Raw genomic sequence first — 17,997 nt, 5'->3', positions numbered from 1 at the left:
CCACTACCCCGTCCCAACCCTAGCGTCTGACTTGTCATTTCAGTTTCTCAAATAAAAACCCATTCAGAATTTAGCTGCTGGGATTGGAAAATGGAAAGATTCACCGGACACAGAAATAAGGGCCTGTGCATCTCGATGTCCTGCTCCCTGAAAAATGAGTCCATCTTCTTTGAGCTGAGTCTGACACGTGATCAAACACATTAAACTCTTTCTGGACTGCTACCTTAGTATATGGATTGTTTCCAAGGTGCTAACGTGTCATCAATAATGTGATAGAACAATTCATTTAGAAATCAAAAGGAGGGGCCCGTGCTGTGGCACAGTGGGTTAAAGCCCTGGCCTGAAGCGTCGGCATCCCATATAGGCACTGGGTTCTAGTCCCGGTTGCTGCTCTTCCAATCCAGCTCTCTGCTGTGGGCTGGGAAAGCAGTAGAAGATGGCCCAAGTGCTTGGGCCCCTGCACCCACATGGGAGACCCAGAAGAAGCTCCTGGCTCCTGGCTTCGGATCAGCCCAGCTCCGGCCATCTGGGGAGTGAACCAGTGGATGGAAGACCTCTCTCTCTCTCTCTCTCTCTCTCTCTCTCTTTCTACCTCTCTCTGTAACTCTGTCTTTCAAATAAATAAAATAAATCTTTAAAAAACAAAGAAATCAAAAGGAAAGTAGACTTTCATATAAAAAGAAGTTAAGAAATAATAATTATGAGACATCTAACTTAAAAATCAATCTCATTTTGTCACTTTTGCTCTTAAAAATAATCTTTGCAGGCTCTCTGTTTCTAATAGAACAAAATTCTAAAAAAAAAGTTTGTATGAGTCATAAAACCTTTTGCAACAAATCACACGCAGCAGACGTTGGCTGCTCACTTACTGTGTGTGAAACACTTCACTGGGTACCATGAAAAGGCACAAAAAGGAAGGAGACATGGAACTGGCCTCTACAAGCTCCCAGCCAATAGAGAAACTAGGCACACTTTAAAATAATGCCAATTGTGTTTAACAGTAATAATGGAAATACTATCAACGTTATGGGAGAAAGAGGAAGAAATTCAAAGATTAAGCATTTACTATGAGATCCAGCAATTTCTCTATCATTCTACCCAAAAAAAAAAAAAAAAAAAATGAAGACAGGCATTCAAGCAAATCCTGGACCCGAATGTTCAGGGCAGCTATATTCACAAGAGCCAAAAGGAGGAAACCACCAAAGATCCATCAGCTGGTGAGCAGATGAATGAAGCTGGCGTTTTCAGACAGTGGAATGTTACTCGGTGAAAAGAAAGGAATGAAATTCTGATACTTGCTACAGCGTGAGTGTCCCTTGGGAGTATCATGCAAAGTGAATAAAGCCGAGCACAAAAGGGTACATATTGTATGGTTCCATTGATTTGAAATACCCAGAATAGCAAAGCAGATTGTTGGTTGCCGGGGAAATGGGCAGAGACTGCTCAGTGGGTAAAAGGCTTCCTTTTGGGGCAGTGAAAATGTTTCAGAACTAGAAAGAGGTGACAGTTGTCCATTTGCTAAATGCCACTGAATGGAACCCATAAATGGTTGCTGGTTAATTTTGTGTGACATGAATTTTACCTCAATGAATAAAAAGATAGGACTAGTTATACAGAGCATGGATAACTGGGAATAGAGGAATCTTCACCAAGGAAGTCAGTACTGAAAAAGGTGGAATTTTGACATAGTTATGGGATCAGGATGTTCTTACAGGAAGCAGGAATTACACTGGGAGAATTCTCGCTTTTGAGGAATGGAGTTTAGTACTGAAATGGAAAATCGTGTCTTCTGCTTCTTGAGTATGATGCACAGGCTGTAAGTACCCAGTGTTCGTTGATCCTGTACATTTACTCTGAAGGTACATTGTTCCGTTGACTCGCACCTCTTTTCCAGATCTGTGCGCTTCAGATGGTACCAGGGATTTTATCCTGCTGGCTCTCAGCCAGTGACGTGGGCCATTGATAATGTCTACATTGGCCCCCAATGTGAAGAAATGTGTAATGGCCACGGGAGCTGTATCAATGGAACCAAGTGTATTTGTGATCCCGGCTACTCCGGTCCAACCTGCAAGATAAGCACCAAAAATCCTGATTTTCTCAAGGATGATTTTGAAGGTAATTTTTCTTGGAATTTCTATGTAGTTTACCATTGCAAGTGTGAACATCCCAGAGTTAATTTAATTCTGAATTTTATGGCATTCCATTTTGAAAATAGCCGTCAGTAAGATAAAACAAGATCTTCAACTCTAAGACTGTTTTCACCACTTTCCCTACCACATTTAATATCTGATTAATGATAATTTTAGAAAATATCTGTAGAGGGTTTTATATTCTTGGAGGGAGAAAACAAGTTTAAAGAAATCTAAGTTCCTGTCATTGCTTTTCTGCCAATTCATTGAACACTGTTTTGTCACTTCCTGTATGTTAGTCCTCCACCGAGAATACAGCCTCACTATGTGCAAAGGTAATGTTAACAGAATAGAAAAAAGCATGTGATGAAACAATTAGAAAAAAAGCACTTAAATTACTATGCACTCTGATCAAGCTATGGAAAAACATCCTCATAAGAAAAAAAATCTTATCTATAATAGCTGTATTAGGAGAGTGGGATTAAAAGATTTCTCCTTTTTCACAAATTTTCTAAACAATTATTGTATTCATAGTTTCACTGTACATTTTAAAACTGAGTCTAAGTATAACTGTACAATGGAGCACTACTCAGTGTAACAAGGAGTGAAATACAGATACATGCTATGACATGGATGAACCTTGACATTATATCCAGTGAGAGAAGCCAGGCATGTCAAGTTACATATCATGTGATCCCATTTATATGAGATATCTAAGGTAGGCAAATTCAGAGAGAGAGAGAGAGATAGGAAGCAGATTAGTAATTGCCAGAGTTTGGGGCGGGGGCGCTATGGGGAATGACTGCTTAAGGAGTATGCTTGGGGATGACCAAAAAGAAAGTTCTGGAAAGTTCTGGCTGCACAACACTATTAGTGTAGTACACACCACTGAATTGTTAGCTTTAAAATGGGTAAGATGGTAAATTTTATGTTGTGTATCTTACCTAATGTATAAACCAAATCTGAGTATCTGAACAGATTGATACTTGTTTTGAAAACATTGCTTAATAGGAAATATTCAATTACACAGAGATTTCTCCTGCTAAAATTGTATTCCCAAATATACTGTACTATACCTGCCTATTACTATCCTCATGTTGGAAAGGAAGAGGGACCCTGGGGAGAGGCTGGGAAGTCACACACGCTCCTGGACTCTTGATACCAGCAGCACTCTTTGACCAGGGTCTACATTTTCAGTGTGGAAGAGGAGAAAGGAGGGACCAACTAGCTAGACCTTAGGTACTCAAGGAAAGACTTCTTCCTCCTGTTGTGTAGATCCTTAAATCATACAGCCAAGGAGAACCCATTCCAACAAGCTCAAGTGCCGACGAGGCCTCTTCTCCCAAAATATGTGGCTTTAATATTTTTTAAAAATGAAATATTTTAATATTTAATGATGTGTGTAAAAATTGCATAATGCCTTTCTCGGGTTCCATTTAAAAATATGCAACTCCACTTGGGGTCGTAGGTCAACGCCGTTTTCCACTTTCTTCAGGTCAGCTGGAGTCTGATAGGTTCCTGTTACTGAGCGGTGGAAAGCCGTCCCGGAAGTGTGGGATCCTCTCCAGTGGAAACAACCTCTTTTTCAACGAAGACGGCCTGCGCATGTTGATGACCCGGGACCTGGATCTGTCACATGCCAGGTAATCGTTCTTAAATGATGTTGAGAAGCCGCATCGGAACGCACGTGGTACGACATAAATCAGAGAGGCAGGGCGCTCTCAGGATGAGGTCTCGCTTCAGATGTGCTGTACTTCTTGCTGCCCAGAGCCTCCGTGAACACACAGTTTACGTAATTTCCACTCGCAAATGGAGAGATTCGCTCAATAACCACATCTACCGTGAAACATAGCTGAACAGACAAGTTAGTATCTGGCATTTTATAACCCTGGGAAAAAGCAATGTTTAACTTATCTTAATGCCAAGAAAATGATATTGCATCTCCTTTATCAAACTTCTGCACCACATTTTTCAATAGGCCTTGCACTTTGTAAAAATGATTTATAGTCATTGCACTATGCTTAGTAGAATGCTTAGTTCAAATACAGTGCCTCCTCAAATGATTGACAAATAATTTTATCTTCATTAGCAATGTTAGTGAAGAACATTTGAAGTGAGGCTCTAGACTTTCTAAGTAACACTCTCGTGGTTGACTCACACATCCTAGAAAGTCATTTTCTAAATCAAGCACAATCCCTCCGAAACAAATGTTTTAAACTGGCTCAGCGGATTATGTGCTGTCAGGATGTGTATGCCTTGATCATTTGATGAGCCAAAAATTTAACAAGAAACATGAAAAACACAGTTTATCATGTGTAAAATGGGACCCTGACCTATTTTTGCAAGGGAACAAAGAAATCATGTCTTTGTTTTCAGAGTATCTTAAGATAGAGTTGAACATACATCTCCTCTCCTCCTACCAAATCCTTATTTTATTGCTATACTTTTTATTACTTATATTTTATTGCTTATTTTATTGCTTATATTGATCATGGTTCATAGATAGCAATGAAGTGCTGTGAGATAATAATATCACAGTTAATAGGAAGTAAGATTTTACTTACACCATTTTGATGCATATAATTCAATTTGATGTTCTTTATTTCAGATTTGCATTAGCTGCCGAGTCCCCCCAATGTAGACATTATTAGGTTTGTCCCACATAAGAAATTCTGACATGGCTTATTATTCACTATTACTATAAATATTTCCCCAGTAGAAGAAGACAACATGCTGAAAGTTTTTCTCTTGAACAGTCGTCCCATTAACGTAAATATCACCAGACACTAGCCGTGTATGTTTGCATTAATCCAATGTTAAAAGCCCCATTATTTAGCTCATCACTGTAGCCTGCTGTGTAGGATTTGCATATATTGACCTGAAAATGCTTCCTGTCAAATCTCGATTTCTTCAGGGTCATGAGATAAATGAATGGGGTGTGTTGCAGTGGGGAGAGGGGAGCTCACGAGGAATGAATGGTTTCATATATAGTGTGCTGACACTATATTCATTAAAAATCCCCATATATTTCCTCGTGGTTGGCATGCACGCGTACATCGCTGGGTTCGTGTGTTGGGTGACTCGTGAAATTTACCATGCATTACCAGCTAGCGTAGTGGCCAGCCCAGGCACCAGCAGCTTGCCTGCCAAAGCTAACATGCAAGCACTGGTTCTCACTGGCACCCCAGCTGCTTGCTACTCACTGCGTCCACCTCTCTGCCAGCTGGAAAAGCTGCCCCTGGCTGACCGCCACAGCCTGCAGGGGCCAGGATCATCCATCCCCAAACCCAGCAACAGTCAGAGGCTGGCACCGACCTCCACCACTACCCACCCACACTCATGCCCCCCAGCACTTTCACAGAGAGACACTACAACTGGTGAATGTAAATATGTCTCCCCAAAACCCACATATGAGAGCTGAAAACTACTGGTCAACCCTGGGACTGGCTAGCTTGGCCAACCGATGCTGGCCTGCTCTATACTACTCAGGTTCTTCTGATTTCAAATACTAAGGGCTCAGATCCAGATTCATCTTAAGTGGATGACAGCGCACACTCCCAGTACTCACACAGCCATGGGCTTCCTCCCATCTGCTCACAGAACAGCCTAAGGGTGCGGGGAAGGCTCTTTTCCTTTCTCTGGGAAGAGATGCCAGGTACAAACATGGGCACCGAGCTGCCTGTTTTCAGACTTCACATTTAGTTAGTGCCTTTTCACATTAAAAAAAAAAAAAAAAAAAGGAAAATGAGACTTCCAAGTGTTCATTCATTGACTCATCCCCGTCATTAAAACCACTCGTTGCCCTGGAATGCGCGGGGCTCTTGTCTTTAGCTGACAATGTGGGTTGTCGCTGAAGCAAAAGGCTACAGTGGCAGTTTCCTGCTGTCAGGTTTGTGCAGTTCTTCATGAGACTGGGCTGTGGCAAAGGCGTGCCAGACCCCAGGAGCCAGCCCGTGCTTCTGCAGTACTCGCGCAACGGCGGCCTCTCCTGGAGCCTGCTACAGGAGTTCCTGTTCAGCAACGCCAGCAACGTGGGCAGGTACATCGCCCTGGAGATGCCCCTGAAAGCCCGCTCCGCCTCTACCCGCCTGCGCTGGTGGCAGCCGTCTGAACATGGCCACTTCTACAGCCCCTGGGTCATCGACCAGGTCAGTCCCTCCACCATCGACTGTCGTGATTTTTGTCTCTGCGCTGAGAAAGCATGTGGTAGCCCCAGCCCCTGGGGCTCACTAGAGGAAGCCCAGGATGGGCACCCAAGAGGCTTGCCCGAGGGCACACAGCTAGATTAGATAGGACATTTAGTTTCTCCAGTCTTTCCGTTGCCAGAGTCTGTAAAAAAAGAAAAAAAAAAATCAATGACACAACAGAAGCCTAGGTCCTGTGTGGGGAGGATCCTGGTAGACGGGCGGAGGGACTTTATAAAGCATGGCACCAGGTTGTAACTCCCTGAAAAGGACAGTGTGCAAATGGGCACTGGGCCACATGCAGCAGCTCCCGAAGTCTCCTAACATTTGAGGAAAACGACAAATAAACCCCGCCGGCACCCGTATGGAGGGTTCCAAGGATCTCCATCCAGAATAAAATGTGCCTCTAATAGAATTCAAAAAGCCTGTGAATAAATGCGTAGTCCGTACAAAATCATAACAGAAGTGCACGAGGGTACAGCTGTCCTTTGGTAGAAATGTTCCATGGAACATGATCACATGGAAGCCACAGTTTTGCTTTCCCAGCCTGGGTACGGGTCGTCTCCAAAGGCACAGTTGGGCCCGTGCCGCCTATGAAGGGCTTTGCCAGCCCTTGGATTTGTTTTCTGCAGCTTCTTGCCAGATGGGCAAAGGGACCCCATACACAGGAGCCCCCTCCGTGAGGCCTCTGTGCAGTGCCCATGCTAGGCAGGCGGACAGATAAAAACACATCAACCCAAACGGCTGGCATTGCCCCATATCTTAAAGCCAGATTAAAATGTGGGCTTTTGTCTTTGTTTTTGTGCTGTCTGTTGCAGATTCTGATTGGGGGGAATATTTCCGGTAATACAGTCTTGGAAGATGATTTCACAAGTCTGGATAGCAGGAAATGGCTGCTTCACCCTGGGGGCACCAAGATGCCCGTGTGTGGCTCCACCGGTGACGCCCTGGTCTTCATCGAAAAGGCCAGCACCCGTTACGTGGTCACCACGGACATCGCCGTGAATGAGGATTCTTTCCTACAGATAGATTTTGCCGCCTCCTGCTCAGTCACGGACTCTTGCTACGGTAAGAATCGCACTTCCAGACAGAGGGGGCGGGCGTGTGCACTGACGTCCATGCCCGCCCCATCGCGGGACCGCTCTGCACCTCTGATAAATCCATACCTCACATTAAAGTCCATTTTGGCCAAACCATGCCGTATGCTTGAAGATAATGCGCCAGATGAGTTTTAGAGTTTATTTTCAGAAACATCAGAATGTGAACGCATTTCTAACTCACATACACATGAGGACGTCTTTTATAAGGTATATGATATGATAAATAATAATAATTTGTACATCCAGATTGTTTTAGTACAGGACATGCAGGACTAAAGAGGACACTTGAGTGGTATTCTTGCACCCAAGGACTTTCATCCTATAGAGAACGCCAAAAATAAGCAGTGTCGTTTCTGTATTTCCTTGGGTGTTCTAGGACTTGAATTCCCAGGGCTTTAGGTTAGTCTAGTGATTTCCTCCTCTCCCTATCCCTGGGAGTCATGTAATTGTCCCTATTTAACTTTCTACTTTCTTCCATCATGGGCCACAGCACACTCTGGGCCACGCTCACTGGGACAGATTCACCTCCTCTTTGCTGAGTATGTGTATGCGCACACACTCACATAAACCACACGCTTACACACACAGCTGAGGGTAAATAAAAACTGACACCACTGAACATTTAGACCCTACACTTGAATTTACCAACTGGTCACGACTCTTGGGGTCTCCTGGTCTTTCCCCATCCGTGTCACTCCTTTTCCAAGAAATCCATTCTAGAACATTTAGCAAGGCCTTGTTCAATGTTAGACCCTAGAGGGACTGCAAAACGAGGAATTTGGTTACTTATAAGGTCCTTTAGAATGCAGATCTTGTTTTCATATTTTCGCTAATTTGGACTTAATGGGCATGTCTTAGGAGGAATTCTGGAAGGATTCTTTCTACTTCAGAAACAACTGATCAGTGGACATTAGAGTACTTGATGGAGAGAAACTTAGGAAAGAGAAGACAGAAAAGTAGACGATTCTCACTCTTTTCCATAGAGAGAGTTGAGTGCAGGGGAGATCCCAAGAAGCTAGTGTCTAGTGAATGACCAAATTAAGTGCTCTTTGGAGTGGTACTGGTGGGAAAATCCTAAGAACTCACTGGTGAGACAGACAGTTGATTGACAGTTGGCCAGGTTTTGAAGGGTCTTCAGAGACAGGCACAGGAACTTGGTCGTGAATAAGAGAGTGCAATGCAGAGGGGGACCCGGGGTGTCTTTGGAGGAGGTTAGCTCAGGAGCTGCCAAGGGAGGCAGAGAAGAGCCTAGGTCAGGTTCTCCTGAGTCAGGAGATCCTCTCTGCACTGTGTGGCATGACGAGGAGTGGAATGGATAAAATCCACAGAAGGCAGCACGAAGAATCCCGAAGCAGCAGATGTCAGGACCAGCCAACGGGTTGGACACAAGGATTAAAGGGAAAAGAGTAAAATTTGCTAAAACAACTTCAGAAGTTCCAGCCCATAAAACTGGTAAAAAGTGTTAGCACTGGGGGCCGGCAATGTAGTGCAGTAAGTTAAGCCACTGCCTGTGATGCCAGTATCCCATATGGGTGCCGGTTCAAGTCCCAGCCGCCCCACTCCTGAGATGGCTCCCTGCTAATGCACCTGGGGAAGCAGAGGAAGATGGTCCAAGTACTTAGACCACTGTATGCACATGGGAGACCTGAATGGAGTTCCAGGCTCTTCCCGGGACCCGCCCTGGCTGTTGCAGCCATTTGAGAAGTAAACCAGTGGATGGAAGCTCGCTCGTGCGCTCTCTCTCTCTCGCTCTCTCTCTCTCCAAAACACAATAGTTAAAAAGAGATGCTTGTTTGTGATGGAAATGATGAGATTTTCTTAGTTGAGTTGGAAGGTGTTCTAAGTGGACTTGTTGAACACAAATCAAATCAATTTTGAGGCATGAAGTTGGGAGATTTGGGGGCAGGCATATGGCCCAGCAGTTAAGACACTACTCAGGACACCCATGACCCACATCAGAGTGACTGGGTTCAAGTCCCCCTCTGATCCTGATTCCAGCCTCCTGCTAATGCATACCCTGGGAGGCAGCAGCTGATGGCTCAAGACTTTGGACCCCTGCCACCGACATGGGAGACCTAGAATGAGTTCCTGGCTCCTACTTTCAGCCTGACCAAGCCTTGGTGTTATAGGCATTTAGGGAGTGAACTAGCAGATGGAAGATCTCTCTCTAGGTATATCATACCCATCTCTCTCTCTCTCTCAGTCTCCTTGCCTTCCAAATAAATTGAAAAATAGTTTTTTTTTTTTAACTTTTGTTTAATGAATATAAATTTCCAGTGTACAGCTTATGGATTACAATGGCTTCCACCCCCCCATAACTTCCCTCCCACCCGCAACCCTCCCCTCTCCCGCTCCCTCTCCCCTTCCATTTGCATCAAGATTCATTTTCAATTCTCTTTATATACAGAAGATCAATTTAGTATAAAGATTTCAACAGTTTGCACCCACATAGAAATACAAAGTGAAACATACTGTTTGAGTACTAGTTATAGCATTAAATCACAATGTACAGCACATTAAGGACAGAGATCCCACATGAGGAGCAAGTGCACAGTGGCTCCTGTTGTTGACCCAACAAATTGACACTCTAGTTTATGGCGCCAGTAACCATCCTAGGCTGTCGTCATGAGTTGCCAAGGCTATGGAAGCCTTCCAAGTTTTCCGACTCTGATCATATTTAGACCAGGTCATAAAAGACAGAGTGAGGATAGTAACCAATGATCCTAAGAGTGGCATTTACCAGGTTTGAACAATTATACAGCATTAAGTGTGGAAGAGGACCATCAGTACACACAGGTTGGGAGTAGAGCCATTGGTGGTAGAGTAGAGGTTATGATTACAAAGGAATGAGGCCCAAGTGCACTAGACAGGGCCTAGAACAAAGGACAGAGTCATTATTAGAGGAGCTAAGAAAGGTGCTGTCTAAACTACAATTAAGTTTTCTGATTGAGAGGCAAATAGAACCTGATAGAAGGGGCTTGATAATAATCTGGTGGGCTTTAGGCCTTGTAAATTCAGAGGCCCAGACCTATCTATCTCTTCACATGGGGTATATCCTAAGGGAGGTGTGAACCTCCTAGGGGAAGGCACTCTGTTGACTTTCATTACTTGGCTGGCCTGGGAGGAGAGCTGGCCAGGTAAAGGCAGGTGGCATCTCTAACAAGAAATTTACAGTTCTGCCTGCAATGTTGCTGACCCTACTTGACCATCCCCTCAGCTGCAGTGGTCACTTTGGAAGTTGGGCTGAGTGAAGGGCTTTTCAGCTTAGAGCCAATAAGATCTGTGGCTCTGACCTGGGCATCCTTCGACTCCAGGGCAGGTCCATTTCCAGTGATCCAACTCTTGGCAGAGCTGCCAGGGCTCTTCACAAGCTGACTTCTGCTGAAGCCCAGGCTTACCACATTGAAAGCCACTGCAGTGGACTGGCCTGTTGGGTCTCCTTGAGGGCAAATCACTGTACAGATCAGCCATTAATAGGCCTGCCACCCATTGCTTCTGATGCCGAGCTTTCTTTTCCTCCTGGTTTGTGTTAAAGCAGACCAGAGGATGCAAGTCAAGGGAGTGCCCGTGTCCCATCTCTAATCTTCGGTGGCCTGAACTACAAGTCTATAGTCACAGGTATGTTCTGTAGTAGTTTTTCTAAGGTAGACAATGCCCATGAGGAAAATTATATTCTCACTTTAAAACTTTCTGTCCCTTTGGTCTGAAAGGGAGGTTTTTTCTACTTACTGTATACTTCGCTGATGGCGAAGTGAATCTAGCTATGAGATTATTATTTGAGTTCTTATTTTGGCTATGCTATTGCAGAAAAATGTTAGCCATCTCTTTTATAAGGTCTAAAGATTAAATTGTGCATCCTACAGATTCCTTCATAATAGAGTTAGTTTCCTACCTTGAAGAGAATAGAGAAATGAAAGAACAAGTTGGGCTTAAAATAGAGAAATGAGGGAGCAAGTCCTAGATCGCTTGCTGACAATTTAAAATTATAAACTCATCAACCAACAAGAGGCACTTGCTTACTTCACAGTATTTTTGAAAGCACCTGTAGGATTTTACAAGTATTTAACCCTTTAAGCCTCTGGGGCTTTCTCATTAAGATAACTATCATGTCTCCAAAATATCTGGTTGAAATAAGATTTCTTAAAATCATGACATAACATAGACCAAATTTGATCATTGTTACAAGGTGATTATTCAAATTTTTGAAAAAAGCACATATTTAAATAACCCATAGCTCTTAATAAAAATTCAGCTGTTTTTGAACAATTAGAATTTAACAGACATCAAGAGAACATAATAGATTACTTTAACACATTGCTTTAACAGAGCATCAGAGTTTAATTCTATGTCAAAGAGAAATTGAGCTTCCTGTGATCTTTTGCTGTGAGGTTTCCTTCCTTTACCTTCTTTCATATTGGTGACCATGTTTCTGTGTTTCTGTGTGTAACACATCTTTAAGCATCTTTTGCAGGGCAGGATGAGTGGCAACAAATTCTTTCAGTTTCTGTTTGCTATGAAAAGTCTTAATTTCACCTTCATTCACAAATGAGAGCTTTGCAGGATATAGTATTCTGGGCTGGCAGTTTTTCTCTCTTAGTACCTGGGCTATGTCTCGCCATTCCCTTCTAGCTTGTAGGGTTTCTGATGAGAAGTCTGCTGTGAGTCTAATTGGAGATCCTCTAAGAGTGATCTGACGTTTCTCTCTTGCACCTTTTAGGATCTTTTCTTTCTGTTTCACTGTGGTGAGTTTGATTACAACATGTCGTGGTGAGGATCTCTTTTGGTCATGTTTATTAGGGGTTCTATAAGCTTCCTGTACTAAGATGCCTCTGTCCTTCTCCAAACCTGGGAAATTTTCTGCTAGTATCTCACTGAAAATGCCTTCTAATCCTTTCTCCCTCTCCATGCCTTCAGGAACTCCTAGAACCCGAATGTTGGGTTTTTTAATAGTATCCTGTAGATTCCCGACAATATTTTTTAGATTTCTAATTTCTTCTTCTTTTCTTTGGTTTGCCTGTTTCCTTTCCTGTTCTTTGTCTTCTAATTCTGATATTCTCTCTTCTGCTTCGCCCATTCTGTTTTTAAGGCTCTCTAATGTGTTTGTCATTTGATCTATTGAACTCTTCATTTCATTATGATTTCTAGTCACTATCAGAGTTTCTTGTTCCACTAGTTGTTTCATTTCATTTTGATTCCTCCTTAATATTTCACTTTCACGAGAGAGATTTTCTATCTTGTCCATGAAGGATTTCTGTAGTTCAAGAATTTGTTTTTGAGAACTTCTTAATGTTCTTATCAATTTTTTGAGATCTGCTTCTTGCATTTCTTCGATCTCATCATCTTCATAGTCTTGAATTGGGGTGTCTTTTTCATTTGGGGGCGTCATAGTGTCTTCCTTGTTCTTGTTAGCTTGGTTTTTGCGTTTGTTGTTTGGCATGTTGGAGATATTTGGTTTCTTCACTGTGGTGTTTTTTCTTGTTACACTATGGCTCTATATTAAGTGGACTGTCTGCTTTCAGTGGAGCCTTAGAGGCTTGAGATGAGTGTGCACTGAGAGCTGTGTTTGGTTCCTCAGGGTTGAGGGTGTGTCAAGGATGACACTCCCAGGTTAGGTGTGGTAAATCTCTCTTTCTTTTTTTGATTTAAAAGGGAAGTAATTCCGCACAGCTGAACGTACTTGGAGGTAGTTAGCAGGCAAATGATATACCCACAGGAGCCAGAGATTGGAAGCTCTTTCCCAAGGACCACACAGGGAATCTCTGCTGCCCTCAGTGTGGGCTCCAATTCTCCTGCAATCTCCCACTGGGTTGCCAAGTTAGATGCTAATCTCCTGTTATTTCACCCCTCCCCCCAGAGTCAGGTTTTTCTGCTAGGCTCAGGGCTGGTGCAGACCTGAGGTCGCCCTGCTTATGACGTATGTCCAAAATGGCGCCTGCTCTGTCTTGCTCGCCTTTGAGAGGTGAGCGGAGAGAGAGAAACTTGTGTCCGTATCAGTCACTTTTTTTATTTTTTTTCTCTCTCTTCTAGTTAGCCTGGTGAACTTTTCCCCACGGAGTTTCAAGCCTCGTTCCCTCTAGCCTCCTCTTTCCGCTTGCCTGCTGGTATCTCGGGCTATGGAGGTTCGGCTCACCTCGCGTTCCAGCGCTGGTGCGTTGAGTCTGCCGCTGGTGTCCCGAACTTGGGCTCCCACGCTCTCCACGCAGGTCCACTGTGAATCACTAGTTCCAGAAGAGTTTCCTCTGCTGTTTCTTCCCCTACTCTTCCTTGACCCTGCAGTATCTCCACTTATATTAAACTTTCTCTCCCCCCGGACTAAGTGTGCTCCCTGCCTATTCCGCCATCTTCGAAAAATAGTTTTTAAAAAAACATTTTTTTTAGTTGGGCGCAGTGGTAATAGTTGAAGCTTTCTGCAAGTATACTTGTACAGAAGGCAGCCAGAAATGGGGCCTGGAAGAATGCCCATAGCTAGTCAGCAAAGGAGGCGGAGTAGACCTAAGTCAGGAGGCTCAGAATAATGTCCCCTGGAATGAAAGAATGGTCCAAGGGCCAGGGAACAACCGATAGCGTCCAGTGCTGTAGGGAGGACGGGAGCAGTGAAGACTGAGCCTGGCCGGTGTGTTCGCCTGGCAGCCTTGGAGCCCACGTGGTCTCAGCAGGCTGCACAGGAGAATCCCCTGGGAGCATTACCGCTCCTGACCCCGTGGCCAGGGCAGCAGCAGGCTCCAGGCAGTGGGAATTTCCAGATACCCAGGTGATTCCAATGCAGCCAAGACCGAGAAGCAGAGCCTTAGGGAAAGCAATTCCCAACAGGAGGTGGGGGCTGTGCCAGCTTATAAGGCATTAAGAAGTGAGTAGGGAGAGAGAGATGTAAGACTGTGGGTGTAGGTGGACTGTTTCAGAAAGAGCCAAAGAGAGAAACATCCTTCCCCAAACCCCCAACCTGACTGCCTGGCACTGGCACGAGGTCCGTGACCTCCAGCTACTTCCCTCTCTGGTTTCCCGGGACTTAGGGATTTCGTTATACAGCAGAGCAAGACGTAAGGGAGAGTTCGTCATTTCGAAGTTTCACCTATGCCAGGAGCGAAATTGGCATCAGCTGATCAGAATACCTGCAGAATCGTCAACTTTTGAGAAGACTACTCAATTTCTTAAATATTTAAAAACTGGTCATTAAAATACATAATAAATATGTTCTTTGTTAACCATGAAGCAAATTAACATAATACATTACTTATTAATATTGTTACGTATTAAATTATATAACATGTAATGTTTATGTAATATATTCTGCCACTATGAAATTACGAATATGTAACTTACATATAGTTGTTCATACACTAGCTGTATATGAGGCAAAAATTTTGCCATGACTGTTCAGAAAGTTTCTTTTTTTTTTAAATAAAGGTCTATTTATTTGAAAGGCAGAATTACAGAGAGAGCAGGAGATAGAGAGATCATCCATTTGCTGATTCACTACCGAAATGTGTATAACACTTGGGGCTGGGCGAGGCGGGAGCCAGGAGCTTCACTCGGGTCTCCCACATGGGTGGCAGGGGTCCAAGCACTTGAGCCATCGTCTACTGCTTTCCCAGGCCATTAGCAAGGAGCTGGGTCAGAAGTGGAGCAGCCAGGACTCTTGCCAGTGCCTTTAAAGGATGCCAGCACTGCAGGCGGCTGCTTAACCTGCTGAGCCACATGCCAGTCTCAGCAAGTTTCTCTCTACAAGGAGTAATTCAGGAAAAGGTACTTTATGTTTCATTCAATCAGATGCCCTTCAAATGGTATTTTAATGAACAAATGTGACACTGATAACCAGTAATGTACAGAAGGAAAAAAAAAAACTGGAAAACATAAGTGTAGAGCAAACCTGAAGTCGACCTGTGATTGCTGAAGCCTAGAGAAACAGGCCAGGTAATTGTGATCCTGGGTCTGCAGACCAGGGTTCACATCCAGCCTGATGCTTTCTATTCCAGCTATCGAGTTGGAGTTCTCCACGGATCTCGGCTTGTCCTGGCACCCACTGGTGAGGGACTGCCTGCCCACCAACGTTGAATGCAGTCGCTACCATCTGCAACGGGTCCTGGTGTCGGACACTTTCAACAAGTGGACCAGAATCACTCTGCCTCTCCCTCCTTACACCAGGTATGGAAGCGTCTCCCGGGAGTGAACCCCAACGTGATGCAATTTGGCATGTTGGGTTTTAGCACAGCAAGTTGAAATGAGAAGTGTGCGATTTTGAAGTGCTCCCAGCACTGCTGTGTAGGAAATAGATTATCTTAATAACTAAATGGGAACCAGTTTTTATGGTAACATGATTCTGTCTGTGTTTTCCCAAAATCCAGGCCCTTTTCTGTCTTGTAACTCTAATGTTTTTTTTTGTAACTCTAACATTTTTTTTTTGTAACTCTAATATTTTTAAAGCACGTCCTATGCAAGAAAACAGTGGCTGCAGCACCCGGCTCTCCAACTTAATGCAGAGATGGCAAGGACAAACCACTTACAAAAACACCCAGGGGTTACAAAGTAGATTTACAAAGAGTCTATTTTTCTGCTAGTCAGACCGTTGTAAATTTAGTAGTGAGTGAAATTATATAAATGGGTATAGCAGATAAGTGTGTATCAGAATTAGTGTGTGCTTTTGCAATTCAATTTTGGACAGTAAATACCTTGAGAACAATCACCTGGAGCATTCTCTTATGTGAAAAGCAATTGCTTCCGTCGCTGGGTCTGTGGGAAACGCTATGCTTCATCAAGTCTCCTGGCACATTCTGATAAAGATGTTACCTCTGAATTATCTGTGCATCTCAACAAGTAGAGAATTAGCTCTGCCCAGCAGAATGGTGTTAGATGACTCTCTCACTAGCGACAGAGGTGCTGATCGTAGGGCGGCTTTCAGATCTTGATAGAAACTCCTGTTCCTCGCAAGAAAAATGATGATCGGTCGCTACTGCTAAAGAAACAAGTAAAGCTACCCACACAGTTTGGGGAACAGGAGTGAGAGTTTGGGCTCATTATTGTTCTGTCACCTCCCCACCAAAGAAGAATGAATAAATCTTCCTTGCAAATGACCACAAAAGTTAACCATTCAATGGAGGGCATAACTTTTCTTGAGATTATCATAAATGGGGTGGTTTCGGTTACTAACAGCCTAGGGGCTGCTTTACAATTGCTGGCTCAGAGGTACTAGACTATATTAACTGTCAGCAGAGTTGCCAAGTTTAAATGAGATACGTGAGATTTTGTTGCTCGTTAAAGGTATTGCCCCACTTGAATTATTAAGACGATCTTAATAAATAAAATAGAAAAAAACACTCCATTAAGGCAGCAGTCTTTTAAGTCTTTATGAATTCTGTGAATTATTACCCAGCTACAGGGTAGCATTTTGCAAATAAGCGGCATTCTAAGATTTACTGCAGCTAGACATTATGCCCTTGAGGTCTTTACTCAAGAAGAGTAATTACTCTTCATCTTTTAATCTATCTTTTAATTGTCTCATGCACAGACCCACAAGAATTTTGACCCTTGCAAATGATATTTGAAAAATCTGATGAGCAACCATTTCTTTCTGTAACCATATTGAAAATATGGAGCGTGCGTGTTATATTACCTCAAAGCTCATGTTGTGCAGTGGTCGTAAAGGTGTCCCTGCCTTGTCACAAGGCCCGATGGGTAATTCACAAAGACGTGCATAGAGGGAGCCCAAGCCAGGCCCACTTCTTAGCATGCACTGCTGTATCCTGGAGGTTGTTAGAACAACACGCTAGGCTCAATGCACTTTGTCTCAAACGTGAGTTAGCACCTCTGAACTGTTTCTGCTCTTGTATCTCATTACTTGTTAAATACAGCATTTCCAAATACGACATTTCCTTGTTCCACGTGAAACTTGCATCCTCAGCGTCTGAAAGCATACTAAAGCAATCCGTATGTGAGCTGCCCGGCTGGAGTGGACGATTTCAGTTTATGGCTCTTGGCTGTCAGCAGACGTGACGCTGACAACAGGAAGGTGTGTGCTGAGCAGGTCTTAGGAATGACTGCAATCGTGTGACAATTGCAGCCTTGTCTACTCGTGTGTCATATGCCCTTAGGCTAGGATCCTATTAGTGGTGGCACATGGTGGTGAGGGTCAGTTGAGATTGGTTGTCTACAGATTGGTATCAAACCACTCACCAAACCAAAATGGCCGGCCGTCAACACTATTCATTCAGTCAGTCATTCATTAAACAAATACGTTTTACTTAGTTAGCTATGTGCTAGGCCCATGTAGGGGGTGAATGTATCCCTACCTCAAGGAGCATCGAGTTCAGTTGAAGAGAGGCCTGTAACCAGAAATCATCATCAGTCACAGGAGTAATTATAAAATTCAACTGTGATAAGTTCTAGAGAACAATAATACATTATTGAGTGGTTTGATGTGGTTAAAAAGGCCAAGGAATGCTTTCTTGAGAAGAGGACAATTTGGGTAAGAAAAGAAAGATGAATAGGAGTTAACTAAAGGGAGAGGAAGCAGGTGCATGTAAGTTTCTGGATATATGCCTGAGTCCCAGAAGGAGAGGAGAGGAGTGGAGTGACGTGTGAGGTGGTGTC

At 43.7% G+C, this 17,997-nt stretch overlaps 1 protein-coding gene across 1 annotated transcript in view; it reads left to right on the top strand.

Moving 5' to 3' along the window:
* Positions 1-17,997, top strand: part of RELN (reelin) — a 581,586-nt gene that overhangs the window by 500,426 nt on the left and 63,163 nt on the right. Inside the window, exons 42-46 of the mRNA XM_062213575.1 lie at positions 1,895-2,115; positions 3,625-3,772; positions 6,019-6,277; positions 7,132-7,381; positions 15,387-15,555. Of these exons, the coding sequence (XP_062069559.1) occupies positions 1,895-2,115; positions 3,625-3,772; positions 6,019-6,277; positions 7,132-7,381; positions 15,387-15,555 (1,047 nt within the window). The remainder of the gene's footprint in view (positions 1-1,894; positions 2,116-3,624; positions 3,773-6,018; positions 6,278-7,131; positions 7,382-15,386; positions 15,556-17,997) is intronic.

Source organism: Lepus europaeus, chromosome 1 (assembly GCF_033115175.1).
Source record: "Lepus europaeus isolate LE1 chromosome 1, mLepTim1.pri, whole genome shotgun sequence".
NCBI lineage: Eukaryota > Metazoa > Chordata > Mammalia > Lagomorpha > Leporidae > Lepus > Lepus europaeus.
Note: the sequence above shows the minus strand (reverse complement) of the source record. Positions and strands in the feature narration are given on the sequence as shown.